Below are 21059 nucleotides of genomic sequence, written 5' to 3'. Positions count from 1 at the left end.
TAAGCAAAGCAGTAGCAGCTTTAAACCCCGATCTGTATTTCTACCTCAAATCCATTGCGATGCCATAGACATTTTTGAGAAAGGTGTCAAGGATGAATTTAAAAAACTTAATCAAAGCAAAAGTAAAATTGTCCACAATCTCACAGTAGAACAGAACAAAGCTATTGTGGAATTGAAGAATAACACCTCAATAGTCATAAAAGAAATCAGACAAAGGGGGGAATATTGTTGTCTGGCCCTTAAAAATGTATCTAGAAGAGGGCTTTAAACAGTTGAGTGATAGAGAATTACTGTAAGACAACAAGGAAATGTTATGAACAAAGCAATGAACAATACATGAACTGCTTAAAAAGATGGAAAAATGAAATGTTGATTTCTGATGACGAATTTAAATTTCTGTATTGTGACCATCCGAGGCTACCCACCCTGTATTTACTGCCAAAGCTCCATAAAAACAAAGAGGTACCACCGGGACGACCCATAGTTTCTTCTATAGGGAGTCTATATGAGATGACGTCCAAATACATTGATCATTTTTTGAGACCCTATGTACAATCGGTACCATCGTACATACGAGATATAGGACATTTCCTAAGATTAATTGATACCATTGAGTGGGATGAGGGGATGTGGTTAGTAACACTAGACGTGATTAGTCTATATACAAGTATACCCCACTCCCTGGGTATAGAAGCCAGCAAATACTATCTAAAAAAGAGAAAGGTGTCATACCTCAAACATACGGACATGTTATTAGACATGATGATGGCATGTTTAAACAACAATTTTTTTCTATTCAATCACTCCATCTATTGTCAGACCCAGGGGACGGCTATGGGAACATGCTTCGCCCCCAGTTACGTGGGATTATTCCTGGGCTGGTGGGAGGAGCATGTGCCAAGTAAGATCTATGCCTTTTCCCATAACGTCGTCCTCTGGGCCAGTTACATAGATGATATTTTTTGTATCTGGCGCGGCACAGAACAAGAAGCATTTGACTTCACTGATACACTAAAAAATAATGAGCTGAATCTCAAATTTACGAGCACAGTGGCTAAGAAGAGAATTGAATTCTTAGATGTGGAGATTTTTGTGAATGAAAAGAAATTAGAAAGCAGGCTATTCAGAAAGGAAACATCAGGGAATAGCCTGCTTCATTCTAACAGCTGCCACCCTAGGAATTTAGTCAACAGTATTCCGTATGGAGAACTGTTACGTGCAAAACGTAATTGTAGCATGGAAGCTGGTTTCCTAGAAGAGATGGAGGTCATGTCCATACGTTTTATGAAAAGAGGGTACCCTGAAAAGATTGTGAAAGAGGCATGTAAGAAAATCCTACTGGTAGATAGAAAAGAATTGCTGGTGGATAGAGGAGAGGAAGTCGATGTCAACGCTCCATTACAACGTTTAGCAGCCAAGCTTGGGAGGTGCGGCGTTGTTTGAAAAAGTTCTGGAGTGTGTTACAAACTGACAATACCCTAAAGAAATGGATAGGCGATAATCCCAAAATCACCTATCGCAAATGCAAAGCTCTAGGTGATCTGTTGTGTAGCAGTGAGGTGCAGGACAAGCCAGACAAAACACCAATTAAAGGGTTCTATACCTGCAGAGCTTGTAAAGCCTGCAAGTATAGTAACAATATGAAACAAATTGAGCTGTCGACACACCAAAAACCATTTGTGATAGACAAACATCTATCATGCAAATCGGATTGTGTATATGCCCGGATCTGCCCCTGCCCAAAAAATCTATATAGGCAGCACTATACATGAAGTCAAGAAAAGGGTCCTAGAGCACAGATGAGCTATCGTCAACGAGGACAAACAATACCAGATAGCTCGGCATTTTAAGGAGAAGCACAATAAAAATGTTGATCTCCTTAAATTCTGTGCATTAGACCGAATTGCAAAGGATGAAAGAGGGGGGGGAATCGCCTGAAAGAACTTAGACGCAGGGAATCGAAAATGATCATGAAATATGAAACAAAGTTTCCAGTAGGATTGAATAAGGACGAAGAGCTTGCGGTCCATCTAGGATAACGTGTTAACTGTTGCATGAACCAGAGTAGCCTGTATTGATTTTATTTGTTTAATATGAAATTTTTAAGAAAACTATGAACTCACTTTACGTATATGTGTATTTTATCATAGGAGACGGAGACACCAGCATCTGTAAAACGGACACTATTGAGGAAGCCAGTATTGCCATATACAACAGCCCACTGGGGCAGAATTGTACAAAATATTTCTTACTCTGTTGCTAAGTATATATGGTTATTGAATTAGCCCACTGGGGCAGAATTGACAATATTATACAATACTAACACTTTTGACCACCAATTGAATTGGAAAAAGGGTAAATTGAACTCTAAATGTAAAGTATATTTACATTGGTCATATTATTTGCCGAAATTAATTCCATACAATGAATTGCAATCATGTTTAACCAATATGAGACTGATACAAATAATGCTTTGGAATAGGGAATGTAATACTACAAAATGGCGCCCATGTTTCCTTACTTATTGATGTGGTGCAGTAGTCCTATGTTTATGACGATTTTCTGTGATGTCCACACAGGTTTTTTTCATATATATTTATTGAAACAACAAAATAATGACCCGTGACCAAGGAGCTGGGCTCCGAAACGCGTCGGGCAGGACTGCCGATTTATGACTTAATAAATCTAATTCACACGCAAAAACTGAGTTTGGGCTTGGTTCTTTCGCTCTTTGTTCACAAAGGAATTCACGAAGGAAGTTGGTGTTATATATATATATATATATATATATATATATATATTACACACACACAAATATGTGTGTGTCAAAGCAAAGCCCTTTCAGGCTTAGAGTGCAGCATAAATTATGCAAAAAGAGAAGCGGGGCAGGGAACTCTTGAGTAGTTTCCACGTTTAGGTGGAGAGCAGATCCTTTATATGGAACACTCTATAGCACTTACACACCAAATGGGCTCCCCTCAAATGTCTGTTTTTGTAGCAGAACTGTTACATATTGAATTGGCATAGTGCTATCCATGCCAGGCTAGGAAGTGAAAACCTTTCACCATTTATTCAGCAAAGTCTTTAAGCATAGGATTAGTGCCACCCACGCCAAGCTGAAAATTTCAAAGCATTTTACCAGTCCAAGAACAGTAAAACAGGCTTGAACTGGTAATATACCATCCAGACCAACCTGGAATAAATAAAAGTAAGCCCCGACATGTGTTTTGCCGCTCTTATTAGAGCTTGTCAGATAGGTATAGCTTTGCCCAGACACAAGGGAGCAACTAGTAAAATCAAAACAATGCACTTTCAGCCTTAGAGTACAGCATAAGCTATGGAAAAACAGAAGATGGGAATTCTGGATAGTTCAAGTTCAGGTGAAGGGCAGTTCCTTTAGATGGAACACTCTACTACATCACTGACACTGTGCTAATATTATACTTAAAAACTCTGCTAGAAAAACAGACATTTAGGTGAGCAGATTTGTGGTGTTTGTGGTGTGTGGAGCGTTCCAATAAAAGATCTGCTCTACGCCCAAACCATCTTTTATATGTATCAGTTTTATATAGCACGGATACAGCCCAAGTGCACTGGATTACTTTACATGAGCTCCTGATTACATTACACGAGGTCAGATTCATTTTATTATAAGCACAGGAGCTTAAGTAATTTGGGCAGAATCAAATGATATTGAGCCAACGTCTAGTCTCTTATCTGGTTCCCCAAACCAATGTCAGTAGCTCTGGCCATTTGGCCACATCCATCATTCTTAATTTGTGTGTTAAAGTAAAACAAGTAGCATGGTGGTGTCTGATCACATTCTCTGTTGTAATGGCTTTGTGAAGTAAAAAACACAACAGCAACAACAAATACTGAAAGGTTCACCTGGAGTCTTGACTAGTAATACTTGCAAGGGGTTCTTAAAAAAAAGAAAAATGGACTTCGATAAATTGTTCAGCACCTTTGCACTGGTGCACAAATAGTGCTCATCATTTCAATTACTTACATATAGACCAGAACTTTCACAACTTAGTGGGACTCGGTCCACAGTTTGGGAAACACTGATCTAGAGAGAACATGCCACTGCAAGCAAACAGAAGTTGACCCACGAGCTAATGCTTCTATCGGACATGTAGGCCAGTTTAAGTTTCCTTTAATTACATCGGGCAACAGACTAGCATTTACCACTCTACAACTTTATCTCACTCCAAAAATACACATATAAGCTATCGAATGATGACACTCCATGATGTGATAGTTTTGCCACACCCCCGTGTGAGCAGTTCACCAATCCATGCTTATTTTTCATACTTTTTCCAAATGTTACCTTCTGTGGTACATTTGACTAAGCTGCAGCAGGCGTAAACATAAGGGGCTAGCACGTCCATTCCACCTGCCTCTTGATTACATACACACTAATGCAAGTCTTTTTTCTGTGAACACGTGACGCGTCAAACGAACCTTTTGCGGCAGTCAGCATGGTAGATGCCAGCTCACACTGCTGCGACTCCAAGTGTCCCAGAGTAAACCAGCGTGGATAGCGGCTCGGCACCAAAGACACGATTTGATGAGGATGGGAAATATCACCTGGAACAGTAGTCTCCAGAACAGGAAGCCTAAGAGACAGACATATGCAAGTTAGACAAAGGTATTCATCGCACTCAAGAAGGCAAATAAAATGGAGCTTATGGGGGCAGTCTCAACTGGTAGTACACTTGCTCTTCACTGAGATGGAAATGCAAGGTGCAGTGTTAAGGCAAATGCACAGTCTAATCAGAGGTCAAACTTATCGTACATATCTTGTACAAGGCAAATTATACAGCTTTCAAAATTGTGTAAAACACCAAGCGCCAATGGGAGCTTCAAGGATCCTCAAAGTAGGGCACAATAACCGAAGTCTTCCCTCTCAAGACTCCGGTGATCGGTGTTAAAGTTCCCTAATGCACACAGGTGATAAACCATCTTAAAAATTGCAACAGTATCAGAATATCACGATTGGGGTGGCAAGCGTAGGCGCCTACTGTGCAAGTCATTGACTAGTAATATAATGTTTTCTTTTCATAGACCAAAGTTTGAACATTTAAAGAGCTGTAGAAACAAACCACACCTGTAGCTTCACAAAGCTAAGAGACTTCTGTTTAGATTTTGTAACTTAGATCAAGTGGAAAATCCGAGATTACAAAAATAACAGGAGAAAACTGGTGAGCATAATGGGACAAAGTGAAGTGGGAAAAAGGAGACTGCAAACTTGCATACCTCATGGCTCGCAGTGCCAGTTTATACGACAAGTCCGCGTCGTGAGGCAGTAATGCAGAGAACAGGTACTTGGCAAATGTGTGCATTGGAACACTTTCTCGATGGATCACCTCACCCAAGCCACTGAAAGGTCCTCCTGAACAGCAAAGAGCAGAGGTTAGCAAGCTAGGTTCTCAACTGAATTCAGTATTCTCGTGACACAGGCATCTGGATCGGATGAGGCACATCTGCACCCCTCATCAGTAAAGCATTATCAGTGCTTAACATGTGAAAAGAATTAAACACTTCCATCGGTTATTAAAAATGAATGCAAAACCATTACATGAAACTTTATTTACAATGAGCACCTCCCCATTCCTACAGCTCTGACTACTTCTGCACCAATCAGCAATTTCAGCATGGGACTTTGTTACTCGACAAAAGTGTTTTGTACAGTACCATCTAACAAGCCTTGCTCCAAGATTCACACTGTGCATGTAACTTCAATAACATATAAGCTCATTCAAATGAATTCTAAGAACAGACAGGGGGGGAACATAGGTTCATTTTGGGAACTTTCTTGAAACATAGTAAATATACCACTTAAATGGAGCCTCTGTGGAAGATGGTTTGTAATTTAAGCTTGATGGACAAAGAGGAGTTTCCTTCGATTCCACAGTGAAAGAACACCAGAGGCAAATCTACACAAGCATTTACAATGCAATAGGTCTCGCAGCATTAAAGTTTGAGCTATTGCCATTGTATATTACAATGTGTTGCATTAATTTGTTATCAAACTCTGAATTGTTTTATAAAGATTGATTGCAAACTGTCAAATGTTGCTGAATAGTAAGCAACGTTGTGAATAATATTGTTTGCTAGTCATCCTTGGGTACCAGAGTACTTCACTTGAGGCAGAGGTATTATCTTTAGACTACAGGTGCTGGTGCCGCTTGAGCTAGAAACAGGGCCAGCCACTCACTACTCGGCACCCACTACTCACTCGGCACCCAGCGCTCACTACTCTGCGCGCTCACTACTCTGCGCGCTCACTACTCTGCGCGCTCACTACTCTGCGCGCTCACTACTCTGCGCGCTCACTACTCTGCGCGCTCACTACTCTGCGCGCTCACTACTCTGCGCGCTCACTACTCTGCGCGCTCACTACTCTGCGCGCTCACTACTCTGCGCGCTCACTACTCTGCGCGCTCACTACTCTGCGCACTCACTACTCTGCGCACTCACTACTCTGCGCACTCACTACTCTGCGCACTCACTACTCTGCGCACTCACTACTCTGCGCACTCACTACTCTGCGCACTCACTACTCTGCGCACTCACTACTCTGCGCACTCACTACTCTGCGCACTCACTACTCTGCGCACTCACTACTCTGCGCACTCACTACTCTGCGCACTCACTACTCTGCGCACTCACTACTCTGCGCACTCACTACTCTGCGCACTCACTACTCTGCGCACTCACTACTCTGCGCACTCACTACTCTGCGCACTCACTACTCTGCGCACTCACTACTCTGCGCACTCACTACTCTGCGCACTCACTACTCTGCGCACTCACTACTCGGCACTCACTACTCGGCACTCACTACTCGGCACTCACTACTCGGCACTCACTACTCGGCACTCACTACTCGGCACTCACTACTCGGCACTCACTACTCGGCACTCACTACTCGGCACTCACTACTCGGCACTCACTACTCACTCAGCACTCACTACTCACTCAGCACTCACTACTCACTCAGCACTCACTACTCACTCAGCACTCACTACTCACTCAGCACTCACTACTCACTCAGCACTCACTACTCACTCAGCACTCACTACTCACTCAGCACTCACTACTCTGCACACTCAATCTGCACTCACTACTCTGCACACTCACTCTGCACTCACTACTCTGCACACTCACTCTGCACTCACTACTCTGAACACTCACTCTGCACTCACTACTCTGAACACTCACTCTGCACTCACTACTCTGCACACTCACTCTGCACTCACTACTCTGCACACTCACTCTGCACTCACTACTCACTTACTACTTTTTCGTTCCATCTTTAGTGCCCTTTAGTATTGGGTGGTTCCGTGCAACAAGGGTAAGAACACCGCCTTCATTCTTTGAGTCAGGCTAGCCTTAAAACTTCACGAGCCTGAGCTCCTAACATATCTTCACTAAAGGGTCGGGTCTGGTATATCACAAGCTGAGGGGTCCGTTTTCTAGAGGTACGTGTGGTGGCTTGGGTACGATTTGCGATGGGCAACGTTTTATTAACTTACGAGAGTAGCGTCACCAAGTTTTAAAATGTTAATACCCACAGGGCGAGACGTTTCTACTCCTTCACGCCGACAACTCTTTGGTACCCCGGTGGTGTCAACTACAGCTCAATTCTGTTTTTCGTGAGAAGTCCAGCCCCCTCGTGCTTCTCTCAGTCAGGCCCTCGAGCGCGCTCTCGTTTCTCCTCCCTCCTCCCTGCAAGCTCGGCCCCTGCCTCCCACCTCTTTCCTCGCCAAGCCGCTCGGTGACGCCCCCCTGCAGTCGGTGGAAGCGCACTGCAGCTGCCCCACTCCCCGCGCCTCTCGATGTGAGCCTCCCGGCGGAGCTCGCTCGCTCTCCCGGTTCCATTTCCGTGGGATCTGTTCCTTCTGCAGATCTGAGCGCGCATCCGGCTCGGCGCCGCTGGAAAGGTAAAGCCGCAGCCGGAGCTTGGGAGGGAGCTGGGCTGGTGTTCGGGGAGCAAGGATAGACAAGGGATTGCCCCAGGGGTGGAGGCGGGAAAAGAGGACACACGCAATGTAAATAAATCTACTAACTGTCATCTGCAATTTCACGAAGCACTTGATGTGTGTATGCGCATGCGTGTGTGCTTCACAGGAGACAGCGCCTGGCCGCAGCGCTCGTTCGCGTGTCACTTTCAAATCGCCTCCAAGGCGATGCGCGCGGCCAGGACTGTCTCCTGGAAAGCACACATGCCGACAAAAGGGGCTCGGCGGAGACGCGCTTCGCGCGGCTAGCCGAGACCTAAAAAACAAAAGTCAGGGGGCATCTGAGCACTTCTGAAATATCTGGCACAAGCCAGCTGACCAGGTATTGCAGAAAGACCTACCCTAGCGACTTGGAAGGTCGATGTTCATTGCATTGAACTGAATACCGATTAGCAACACCGCTTTAGCTCCCAGAGATGCTACATCCGACTACAACCCAGCACCGTGTATCAGAGTTATGGAGCTTAGTCTGCAGTTTCAATTGATCTGAGATGAGGAACAGGACGTGTTAACTTAGGCTATAGGAGTGTTAAACTCCCAATTTGATCACTTTACACCAAACTGATGCCCTCACAGTCATATCGCCTCAACATACACATTAAACCGACGTGAAAATGCAATGAAGGTGGTGCATGGATCAAGATGGAGCAGTGATCGGAGCTTGATAAAACAAACCTAACCAGCAGTCTTTAGTCTACTCAACGATAATCCAACCAACCAATTTTTGCAACAAATACAAGAGGGAAAGTGGGACAAACTAGATTTAATGAATGTAAAAACTTTTTACTTTACAAAACAATTCGATATATGTTTTTTTTTAACAGTAAATATGACTGAGACGAGCAGGGGGGACAAAGCAGAGTATGTTTATTTATCCAAGCCTTACTTGACATACGCTTGACTCCGAGGGTAACCAAGCAACAAACTAACGGAAGGGAATGAATGTAGAGAGAACAGCACACAGCGACAGCAAGGAAGAAAGGCAACAGGTCTTATGTGTACTGCTAGGGTATAAGAAATGCCACAGGAGACGTGTGTGTATGGGGGGTGTGCGAGTGAGGGAGGCAGGGGCTGTCAGTCTTATCCTTTACATCCCACCCAGAAAGGTTCTGGAAGGGCCCATGGCCTGGTTCGTAGTGTCCCCAAACGACGCTTGTGGTTCGTAGTGTCCCCAAACGACGCTTGTGAATTAAAGAGTTCAAGACTTCTGCAGTCTCTACCATCCATAGCTTCCTTAATGCTCAATGTCAACAGCAGCATGTTTCGTCCTGTGCAAAGGCCAGACACTGGGTCATACTCAAACGTTCAGGCAAACCAGGTTGGAGCCCAGGCTGTTGTCTCCAGCAGGCGGTTTTAGATGGCACATACATTTGAGGGGCTCTTCCATTTACAGGGGTTACAAAGAATGGAAACTGCTGAAACGAAACATTCCCCACAGGATCAAGTGACTCTTGTATCACACATGTAAGCCTCTGAAAACATTATTCAACTCGCATCGACATTCACCCCCTCTTGCAGCAGTAGTTGGCTGCAATACACACAATTGTACTACTCCCCAGAGTGTCTATCAGCAATAGCATGTGTTGCTAGATGACAAAATAAGCCTTCTCCTAAAGTACTGCCAATCAGACAGTGCATCCAGTATCCCAAATAGAGTGGAACCCGATTACATTTCTGAATAGTTTGCACTGCCACTTTTTCTTCTTCAATCCTCTTCCCCTCCATTGCCAGTGGCTCCTCACCTTCCAGCAGCAGAATGCTCTGCTTGCGCAGGGTCTGGACGAGCACTGGATCCAGCTCCAGTTCCTGCAGTCGAAAGATGATTTGTTCCTCATTGCGGCAGACTTTGTCCTGGGCGTAGAGTCCTTCCGGCATGACTCTCTGCTGACCCATTCCCATGAGTGCCACCTCCAGTGCCAAAGACAGGTAGGACTCCCCGCTGTCCTGGGAGCCAGCCACCGAGACATGATGATACACCGGTGGTTTGGAGTCTCCCACATCTATGGAAGAAAAGCCACCAGGATCAGTACTGACATACACTGAAAGCATGACTTCCAAGAAACTACAGTCGCAGCACTGACCGCGGACTAGAAAACAGGCTCACGGAACAAGACATGTAGAGCAAAGGACACAACTATCTCAACTGCTTAAAACACCTAAAGGAGGACTCAAGATTGTTTGCAACCAAAGAACCCAGCCCCAGACCCACAACTGTAACTTCAACACGTATTTACACGGTACACACTGCAGCACATCATTTATCTGTGGAACCCAAGTGTATCCTTTCCTGCAGGCTCAGGACCAGCTGCTGCAGAAAAAACACCATTTGGTGAGCAGCATCCTTGAGCACACAAACAGGCAAAGGCACCCCCGCCACTACTTGCTGGAGGGTATCCGCGTTGCTGCTGGTTTTGAAAACGAAAAGCTTTATTTAAAGCGTTTATTTGTCAATGTGAAATAATTAAAATTATTATTTTGAGAAAATACATTTAATGGCATTTTTCCAATGTATTGTGTGAGATCAGTGATTGGCACGGCTGCGAGCAAAGCTCAGCCCACTGATATCGGAAGTTATTATTTGCATTCAGCAACACGACATTTGCATACAACAAAATCAAGGGATAAAATAAAAACCAAATGTACATGGAATAATAAATATATAACCAAGGCACTGTACTAAAGAAAACAAGCATCGGCAAAGCCACCAGGTCACATCTTAGAAAGGTGTTAACTCAACCTTTTGGCTTAACAATGCTGCTTGGAAAAGCTGAAAAGCATTAGGAAAACACAGGGGAAAAAAGGAAAATGCTTGTGAGAACTTATTTGCATGCACGAATCAAGGAAAAATGCAAGAGCACAACAGGAGAAACAGAGGAGATAGATGGGGGAACCAAAAAAGGAATGTACTGAAAGCAAAGAAATGTACAGGAATGGATTGCTGAAAGTAAAAGAAAAATCAGTTCCATAATTGAGAGCAGGGGACGGATAAAAGTCACTGAACCAAAAGGATTCAACAGCAGCTACGCTCCAATGGATGGCTAACGGAGAGGAAGGCAAGATAACAAGGAGCAAGAAAACGAGATGGGCAAGAAATCCAGCCAATGATGAACACTGGGCTGACCCAAAGCCTCCCCTCGGTATTATACACAACATAGCGTACAAAATACTGCTAAAGCGGTCTGCAGAGAAGACCTAAAACACGCATAAAGAGTAAAACAGGGAAGTGCAGCGGGCCAAAAAATGTATCCTTTTTAATTAGTCATGCTAGGCAGGCCATGAAAATGCCAGTCAGAGCCGCGGCTATTTATTCCCCCAACTGCTGGGCCCATTCGAGAATGCCCACCCATCTAGGAAGGTGCTGTGGTGAGGATGGTGTATTAGATTGAAACGTGGCGACCCCCAGATTGTTTTAGCTTCCAATACCCCTCCATACCTCTACCCCCTGAAAGTACTCCGAAAACATTCAGCTCCGTCATACTGTGCACTTGCTGCCACTCATACTTGAAGAAGTATGTATGTATGTTATACCATCTCCAGTTCTATGCTCTGGCAGGAGGACAGATATTGACACCTGGTGAAAAGAGCTCTTCTTAACGTTGGCGATAACTGCCAACAAACTCTCGAATATGCTGGTAACCGGCTCAGAAAAAAACCCTTACTGCTCGAACCCTCACTGCTCGAACTATCCCTTTTAGAAAACGCAAATATTTCAGACAGTCATTTTTTTTTAATACAGAGCGATCTCTTTCTGATTCACAAGCTGGGCACAGATTATGTAGTAGCATTGCCACTCTTTGCTGGAAGAGGCCCAGATAAGGAAGTTGTTACAATCAACCTACAAAATTCTATGCCCTACTGCAGTTTCATTTCTTTCCTGAAAAACTACACAATGATTTGTAAATGTAAACGTAGTTGACCATGTTACCACACTGCAAATTAATTTCATTGACCTTCCCAGAGAAGCTAGCTTAGGCCCTTTTTAGGTCTCACCTGAGCCAGCGCATGCAGTGCTCTGGTGAGACTTTTAGTAAGGGGGCTTTTAAAAGCTCACCACCCGCTTTTGCTTGTGGCCTAAAGCTTGCATTTATGCGCGCGGTTACGCACACAGACCCCCATCTGTCTTTCCTCTTGTCATGGCTCATGAGCCATGACGAGAGGAAAGACAGATGCGATCACTTTCACGGCCGCGTGGCCAATGCTGGTTTCTTCTACTCTCTTCATCGTTACTTCCGCTTCTGCCTTAACCCTCTACACTTGTTCCAATCTTCACTCTCCCAACCTCTTTTCTCCCTCTTACAACCTCTTTCCTTCTCCCCTTCATTCCCCGGGCCTCCTCCCCTGCTTCGTTGAGGCTCCCAGGAAGATTTCTCCTGGTTATGCTAATTAAATTCAAATCGCTTCGGCCAGTGTCCACGAGCACATCAACGCTTTGTGCGTGTTCCCCTAGTTATCTTTAGAAAGCTGTGGGGGGGACATGGCCGGTTCATTCCACGTGAGCTGATAGGATTCTCGGCCCATTTACAACCGTGCCTGACTGTCTTTATTATTCCAGGCCTGACAAAAGGAATGGGAGACAAAATCCCTCACCGTTCCCCAACAAGGCAGGCCTCCGCAACCACTACCCTCCCGCCATATGCTCTTTCCTGCTTCAGAATCCGTTGGGTTTCAGATTAGAAAGCCCCAAGTCGTTAGGAGAAGCTTGAGGAAGCGCCAGCATACTCAGACTTTCACCATTTGCACGACGCGCGGAACGAAAGTGAGCACTTTAATACAACCAGAACATTCAAACCGCATTAAAACGGCATCGGCATGAACTGGTGTTTTGAGCATGTTATTACAGAATGTGAAGTGGAATACTTAGAGGATTCATTCATTGCATCCTGGAAGATGGTGAGCCATTTTAACACCGACTGCTCCTATTTCTCAGGGATGTATGACGTTATAACGCATACTTTTACTCCGCAGACCATTACAACGCGACTTTTACTCCGCATACCGTTACAACGCATAGCGCCTTGGGGCGCTGGATAGTGGTAAGTATAATTTACTATTCTAACTCCAGTCCCCGTGGACCCTAGGGAAGGTGTTGGATAGTAAATTATACTTATTCCCTATCCTAGAGCGCCCCCCAGCGCAATGCGTTGTAATGGTATGCGGAGTAATGGTCGCGTTGTAATGGGTCTGCGGAGTAAAAGATCCGTTGTAACGGGTGTATACCATATCTCAGGGAATGCTGAAGATTAATGGATATTAGAACTGAAACAAAACCAACAAGGCAGCAGTGTATAATCTTACAGGCTGCAAGCTTGCAAAGTTCACTTCTTTACTGCCTCCCAAAATACACAGTTGCACGTGAACATTGTGGGCCTGCCAAATTGCCAAGAGCTCTATTCTACACTTTGCGACTTGGCCAGTGATGAAAGATCAGTTCTCGGTGAACGTATTCCAAAAGAGTCTACCTGTGAACAAAAAGCCTGGAGTGTACATGGAGTACACAAACTTGCCATAAACTGCGGTTTGTTTACACATGTCACTTACTTCTTGTGATGTCATCCGATGGGCAACGCCTCATGCGGACAATACTACTTTTCAGGCTCCCTGTCTCTCGAATTCCTTGCTTCCATTCCACTGATCTTTAGCAGTTTGGTCAGTTACGCCATTTCTTGCTCGATCATCTCTATATTTGCTCCGGTCTACCCCTTACTCCATCATCTTATACAAAAATGTTCCCAAAATCTTCCCAAGTGCACCATATCGCTTTTACCCCATTTCTCATTAATTTGTTGTCCTGCATCCATCTGCCACACGTATTCACTTATTTACACTTTCTGCCTCGGTCAAGACTCTTGAAAGATATACCATTATTTCCCCTCTTTACCACCTTTTCCCCTCATAATCCTATTTGCCCATCTCGGATCCTCACGGTCTGTTCCTCTACAGCTTCACTCTCCTTCACCCAATCCCTACTCATATTGTGTTCTCTCTCTCTGCCACCTTCCGTCTTCATTCGCTCCAGGGTCACTGTCTCTGTACTGTGTTCATCCACCAGTACCATTGTTTTCTCCGACGCTGCCCTACTTCCCCACAGCCTCTTACCTGTAGAAAGCCATGCAGGTGCATCTTGTGTATGAGGGGTTGAAGGAGGCCGGGCCCCTTTGCCAGCCCCCCAACTCATGGGTCCGCTCAACCTGGAGCCTCCAAGCTTAGGCTCCAGAATCTGCACAGTAGCAACAGTGCCACCATCCCCGGGGAGGGCCGGGAGCCCGGTATCAAGGGAGGAGCCTCAACCAGTAAGTGAAAGCCCGGCCACCATCTCATAACAGGACACACCCGCTGACTAACGTCAGGCTATGAGTGCCCGGGCATCGGGATCAACGACAATCAAAATAACTAAACCTTTTGCAATGCTGACTCTTACTGTGCGCTACCCTGATCAAGCCCTACCAGTTTATCGAGCCCACAGGTAAACACTTGATCGACAACTTAGAAAGACAGTAAGTAGCAGATGGTCTGCTTTCGATTTCCCCCACACCTCCAGACTCCTGGAATAGCTGCATGGTCCGGACTGAGGCTCAGGGCATTTGCACCTACTTTGAAACTTCCATTCGTACAACAAGAAAACAAACATTTAAAAGGCAAAGCACGTGTGGCTTTTCTTGCAGTGAAAATGCGTGCGGGCTGAGCAGCAGAGTGTAGGAATATAGTTATTTAAGAGCCTGTCCCAGAGGCTGTAAAACGTGTTGGTAGGATCAGCATCGAGGGCAAGGATCGGATGGGCATGGAAACTAACGCCACCCTTTACCTTCCTGCTGTTCAACAGCTCTGTACTTCGGAGGAAGGCTACTGTCATGTCAAGCACTGGTACACACGCCTGATCATAGCTGCTGTACTTGAAGCAAGAGTAGGTAGTCTGCATATATTCCAAATTTTGCAGAAGAATATTGACAAAGAATACACTGTTGTGATTTAGCAAATTATATAATCAAATCATCCAGTGTAAGGTGTTGACGGCGTTTTGATCCCCTTAAAGAATAGCGGGATCATCATCAGGACATTCATGCCTTTTAAATACCAGCACCACCCTCTACCGCACAGTTTCAAAGCCACCATCTATTCGTAGTGGCTCGATCCCTAAAAGACTCTCCCCACCTTGCTTTACAGGGGCTACATTCGATTCCCCGTTCTAAGCAGACCTGCAATGGCGGTAAGCTTATCTAACCCGGTCTTGGCACGCTTGTTATTTTTCCCGGAACCAGAGCAGTTACCTTACGCTGTAATTTTTGGTCCCTGCTATAAGTCTTTGCTACGGCAATTCTTAAGCGTACTCCGTCACATATGTGAACCGCGAACCATTGTGGTAAGCTTTGCCTTCGGCTCCTCATCACACACATCCGTCTCCATACTATAAATCACAAGGCGGACCCATTTTTCCACATCCAGCTCGATTGTGCTTTCCAGTGCACGGGTCCACCATTTCTTCGCTATATAATTCTACCTTCACGCCAGAATTTTTATCTTCAGTCGTTGTAATTTCACCTTTTAATCTTCACTCTTCGTGTCCCATAATTAACTCTCACTTGGTAGATGTGGCTCACGGCCCTTCACGTTAATAAGCGTGTCCTAACGTTAATGCTCAAATATAAGGATTATTGAACCTGGCAGACCTGTGATGTATGTTGATTATTTTTCATATGAATGTTTTTCTCATGATTTTTGTACCTTTCCTCCCTATTACCCACCCCGTTTTTTTCCCCTCTCAACTTTGTTATTACTGTTATTTTTGTACTTTGTTATTGTTTGTATGGTTCACTAATATGTTCGGACTGGACTATGGTTTTAGTATTTAAAGGCATGAATGTTTAATGTCCTGATGATGATCCCGCTATTCTTTAAGGGGATCGAAACGCCGTCGACACCTTACACTGGATGATTTGATTATATCATTTGCTAAATCACAACAGTGTATTCTTTGTAAATATTCTTCTGCAAAATTTGGAATATATGCAGACTTCCTACTCTTGCCTCACCTGTCTATGTATGTCACAAATGTCTCTGTACAGTAGTAGGACACAGGCTGTGTCCCACTTTGATATTGTACTGAATTGATCGATTATACCTACATTCGTGTCATTAAACCCTGTCCGGCTGGACAGACTATATTGATTTCAATCTTGATCTTTTTTTTTTTGAAAATTTCTTTATTTGCAAGATAAGTCACTGAATATTGTACATACGGTCATATAGTGTATCACTGTATCTTGACATATATCTCAGTATGCATTTCAATGATAACATTTTTCCATTTTCAGCGTATATCAACCTCCCAACTCCCCGACTCCCTCCCTGTTCCCTCCCCCTCCCAGCACTTACTCTTTCCATATATCAACACTATGACGGTTTTGTGTCATTGTTCACATTACAATCAGCATCCGATAGGGGTGCCGGTCCCCGTTGTACATCATATATGTATAGCATTTAGTTCGTTGTGTGTGTCTGCATCTCAGTTCCCGCGTATATTCGGCCATGGGTAATGTGTCCCCCTACGACGGTCGACAGACTCGTACTAGTCCCCTTGATCCTGCATACCTTGTTCGAACGCTATAAGTAGGGCATTCCATTCCATTGAGATGGGATGTTTCCTGAGGCCTCTGCGTTCTTCCCTGCCTAGTTCCTGTCCCTCAGCCTTACCCCACCTGACCACCTCCCTGCTCCAGGTCCCTATGTCTGGCGGCCTTGCCGATTTCCACCTCATCGCCACTGACCTCTTCGCTAGTAGCAGCGCCAAATCCACAAATCTGGATCCCACACTCCTCTTCTTCTCTTTGTGTCCTATCCCCAGCATGCAATACGAGGCGGATGTGTAGGGTCTACCTGGTGCTATGTCATTCAATATGTGGTGTATTGTACCCCAGTAGTGTCCCAGCTTAGAGCATTCCCAGAACATGTGCATCATACCTGCATCTTCCTGCTGGCATCTGGGACAAGTATCAGCCGCAGTCGGGAACATTATGTGCATCTTGTGGGGAGTCAAATATGCCCTGTGTATTACCATCAATTGTATAAATTTAAACCTAGGGTTCCGAGACACTTTCTTTGGCAATCTCAAAATCAGGTCCCATTCCTTGTCGCTCAATGCCACCCTTAGATCCACCTCCCATCGCAATTTCAGGGGTTGTAGGGGGTCAGCCCTGCCTTCCCGTATCCCAGCAGTCAGCCATTTTGTCAAGTGACTACCCGTCCCCATGAGGTATTGCATCGTGATCAATGTGTTGGTGGGAGGCTCCTCCCCATCCTCCAACCAGTGGGTGCCTATGTAGTGAGTCAGTTGTGCATGTTGCAGAAAGAGCGCTCTCGGCGCCTGATGGAGCCTGGCGAATTCCTCGTATGGCAGAAGCCTGTTATCCGAGAAGAAATCCCCGATTTGCGTTATTCCCGCCTCCTGCCACACCTGCAGTCTTCGTTCCGTCATCGGGCCTGTCCCCAGTGGGATGCCCAACAGTGGTATCGAGGGCGCATAAATCGAACGTCCATTCGTATACCTGATCGCCCTCTTCCAGTATGTAAGAGCCAGTTTGAGAAGGGGTGGGGTCGTCTTCGGTGTTTTGACCCCCGGCAGTAACAGTCGATGGACATCCCCCCGGCGTCTATCACCCTCCGTCATATTCAGCTCGTGTAAATTGCGACCGGCCAACCAATAAGCTAGCCATTGCAGTTGGCACGCACAGCCGTAAGCAACAAATCAGGCACTCCCAAGCCGCCCTTATCCGTGGGTAGTTGCAGTCTGATCATGCTTATGCGTCTCCTGCCCTTCCCCCATATTAGTTCGAGTAGGAGAGTGTTAAGTTTCTTTAAAAAGGGCATAGGGATAGAGACTGGTAGATTCGTAAAGAAGTACAACAAGCGCGGCAATACCACCATTTTTGATATAGCCACCCTTCCTGCCACTGATAGCGGCAGAGTATTCCAGAATTGCACCCGTGTAGCTAGGTTAGTCAGGGCACGCCCCAGATTCCCGTCCAGCAGGTCTTGCGGTTGTCGGTACACCTGGATACCCAGGTACTTAAATGTCACGGGTGCCACCTGGAAACAGTGCGGTGGAAACTGAACTTGTGGTCCCGCCACCGGGCCGCGAAAGCCAAACCCGTATGACTTTGTCTCGTTGATGGCGAGGCCCGACAACTCGCGGAAGACCTCAAAGATCCGCGGCAACGGCGGCACTGGGTTATTCATGTCTCTTAGGAATAGCAGTATGTCGTCGGCATATGCCGATATGACATGGTGAGCGTTAAGCCTATTAATCCCCAACGCAGTCGCCGTAGATCGTACTTTCAGCATTAAGGGTTCCAGGGCGATTATAAACAGCAAGGGCGAGAGAGGACACCCCTGTCTCGTGCCTCGCGCTATCTCAATCCGATCAGAGATACATTTGTTGGTTCAAACCCGTGCCGTAGGTTTCCGGTACAATAGGGACACCCAGGCTATAAATCCGGTGGGTATCCCGAATTTTGTCATGACCGCAAACATGTAGTCCCACCTGAGCGTATCGAAAGCCTGACGTAGATCCAGTGAGATACATCCCTCGGTGTCACTCCCCCCTGTGATCGGAGACATTAGTTGACTGAGTCTCCGTAAATTTAGCGCCGTGCTCCTACCCGGCACAAACCCACATTGATCGGGGTGCGCCATCTCTGGGATGTGCTGGGACAGGCGCGCCGCCAGTATCTTACTGAGAATTTTGGAGTCAGTGGTCAGAAGTGACAGCGGTCTGTAGTTGTCTAGTCGCAAAGCATCCCGTCCTGGTTTCTGGAGGGAGACAATTAGGGCTTGTAGTGTCGTGTCAGGCAGGCCATTGCTCTTCGATGCCTCGTTATATAACTCATGAAGGCGGGGGGCCAATAGGTCTATGTATGTCAGGTAAAACTCCGCCGGGAGTCCGTCTGTCCCGGGCGCCTTGTTTCTGGGCAGAGCCCTAATGGCCATTCTAATTTCCGCAACCGTAATGGGTTTTGCCAGTTCCTCACTGTGCGCCGCACTCAGTTTAGGAACGCATACGTCGGAGAAAAATTCCTCCAATGCCGGTTCCGAGAGTGGGGCGTGAAGGCCATATAAATTAGCGTAGTAACGTCGGAACGTCGTGTTAATTTCCCGCTGTCCCTGGATCAATTCCCCGGAGGGATCCTGAATCTCCAGGATAGGGGTGGTTGCCGGTGCGTCCCTGGTCAGGCGCGCCAAAAGCGCACCCGCCCTGTCCGCCTGTGTGTGCTGTCGTGCGGTGTATTCCCTATAGTCTAGGACCCTTAGGTCTTCTAGAAGTTCCGCATACTGTATATTAGCCTCCTGTAGTTGCGTGAGGGCGCCGCCCGTGCCTGCAGCCTCGGTTTCCAGAGCCGCTAGACTGTCCTCTACCTCTCGCAGTCTCCTCAGAACCTGATGTTTGATGCCTACCTTGGTGCCCATGGCCACCCCGCGAATAGTCGCCTTGAAAGCGTCCCACTCGACCTGCCTGGAGCTTGCCGTACCTGTGTTCTCTGTGAAGTAATGTGCGGTAGCGTCTGAGAGGGTGGACTTAAAAATTGAGTCTTCTATGAGGCTAGGGGACAATCGCCACGTCGGTATGGGGGTGGGTAATCTACCCCATTGCAGGGACAATTCCACTGGGTTGTGATCCGATAGCGTCTTCCCCATATGTCCCACCTTCACGATCGACGGCGTAAGTGTCTTGGAGCAAAAGATGCGGTCTATCCTGGTGTGGAGTTTGTGCGGTGGGGAGTAGAACGTGTATTCCCTGTGTGATGCATGAAGTGCCCGCCATGTGTCAACAAGGTCCCACCCCTCAGCCCATTGTGCCAACGCCTCCGCCTGCCGTCTACTCTCTGCTGCATGTAGAGGGGGATGTGATCTGTCGAGCATGAGATCTAGTACCGCATTACAGTCCCCGCCTATAACCCAATCGTACTCCACCCAATCCGCTAGCGCCCTACCTAGGACTGCAAAAAACTGTGATTGTTCTACATTCGGGGCATACAAACATCCAAGCACTACACACACACCGTTTAGCAATCCCTTAGCAAGCACGTAGCGGCCTTCTCCGTCTATTTTAGATTCAATGAGTTTAAACGGGACCGTGTTATTAATCCAAATGGCTGCTCCCCGGGAAAATGCAGAGTACCTAGTGGCGAATAGCTGGCCCTTCCATTTCCTCAACATTTTGGCCCCCTCTGACTCATTCAAGTGCGTCTCCTGGAGGTACGCTATGTGCACCCGCCGCCTGCGCAGTTGTGCTAGAACTCTGTGTCTCTTGTGTACCGAGCCCAACCCCCGTACATTCCAAGTGCCAACCACATAATCGTTAGGGGATGTCATTACCCCGGATACCTTCAAAATATTCCAAAACCATTGTCCGTATCAATATTGACCACAAAATGGAAAGTTTCAGTGCTACCTTTGTGAACATTACCCCAACTCGTAGGTCCCCCTCTACAACCTCAGGAGACTAAACCGTAACACCCAACATGGGTAACCGTGCCTAGGCTTGGGGGTGTAAGCCCAGACAAACTCTCACAACAGTTTACTTCAAAAATTGTCCCCTACTTCAAAAGTGTCCCAAGTTCCTGACCCCCTCCCCTCGAAACAGATTAGAACATCCGCTACATTACCAGTCCGGCGCTGTAGGGGCTAGGATCACATGTCTGCCGCCATTTGGGCCGTAATTTGGGGAAACAACTGTATGCTGCCTTCCGTGTCCGAGGCCGCAGTATGGGAACTTGTCCGACTCGCTGATGGTGACCAGACGTGTGCGTCATGTTCCGCCAGTGCGTTGGTGGTTAAGCGCACTATCGCTGCCGAACCGTCTTCTTCCTCCCGGTCCTGATGATCAGTGCGGGGCTCCTCCGTGTCCGGGTGACCAGGGCGACCCCGAGATTCCGTCCGGCTGTCCGACCTCTGCGTCTCCGGCACCTCCCGCTCTTCTCGTGTGGAGTGCATCGGGGTGAGTGTAACCTCCAGCCACTCCGAAGCTTCCTCTGGAGTGTC

General features: G+C 46.5%; 1 protein-coding gene across 2 annotated transcripts in view; it reads right to left on the bottom strand.

Moving 5' to 3' along the window:
• Positions 1-21059, bottom strand: part of ZSWIM5 (zinc finger SWIM-type containing 5) — a 304027-nt gene that overhangs the window by 23907 nt on the left and 259061 nt on the right. For both annotated transcript variants that reach the window (XM_078671759.1, XM_078671758.1), the window contains 3 exons: positions 9770-10027; positions 5260-5395; positions 4465-4619 (listed from right to left, as the gene is read on the bottom strand). In XM_078671759.1, the coding sequence (XP_078527885.1) occupies positions 4465-4619; positions 5260-5395; positions 9770-10027 (549 nt within the window). The remainder of the gene's footprint in view (positions 1-4464; positions 4620-5259; positions 5396-9769; positions 10028-21059) is intronic.

This window comes from Lissotriton helveticus, chromosome 1_2, assembly GCF_964261635.1.
Source record: "Lissotriton helveticus chromosome 1_2, aLisHel1.1, whole genome shotgun sequence".
Classification (NCBI taxonomy): domain Eukaryota; kingdom Metazoa; phylum Chordata; class Amphibia; order Caudata; family Salamandridae; genus Lissotriton; species Lissotriton helveticus.
The sequence above is the reverse complement of the archived record's forward strand: the minus strand, read 5'-3'. Positions and strand labels throughout refer to the sequence as shown.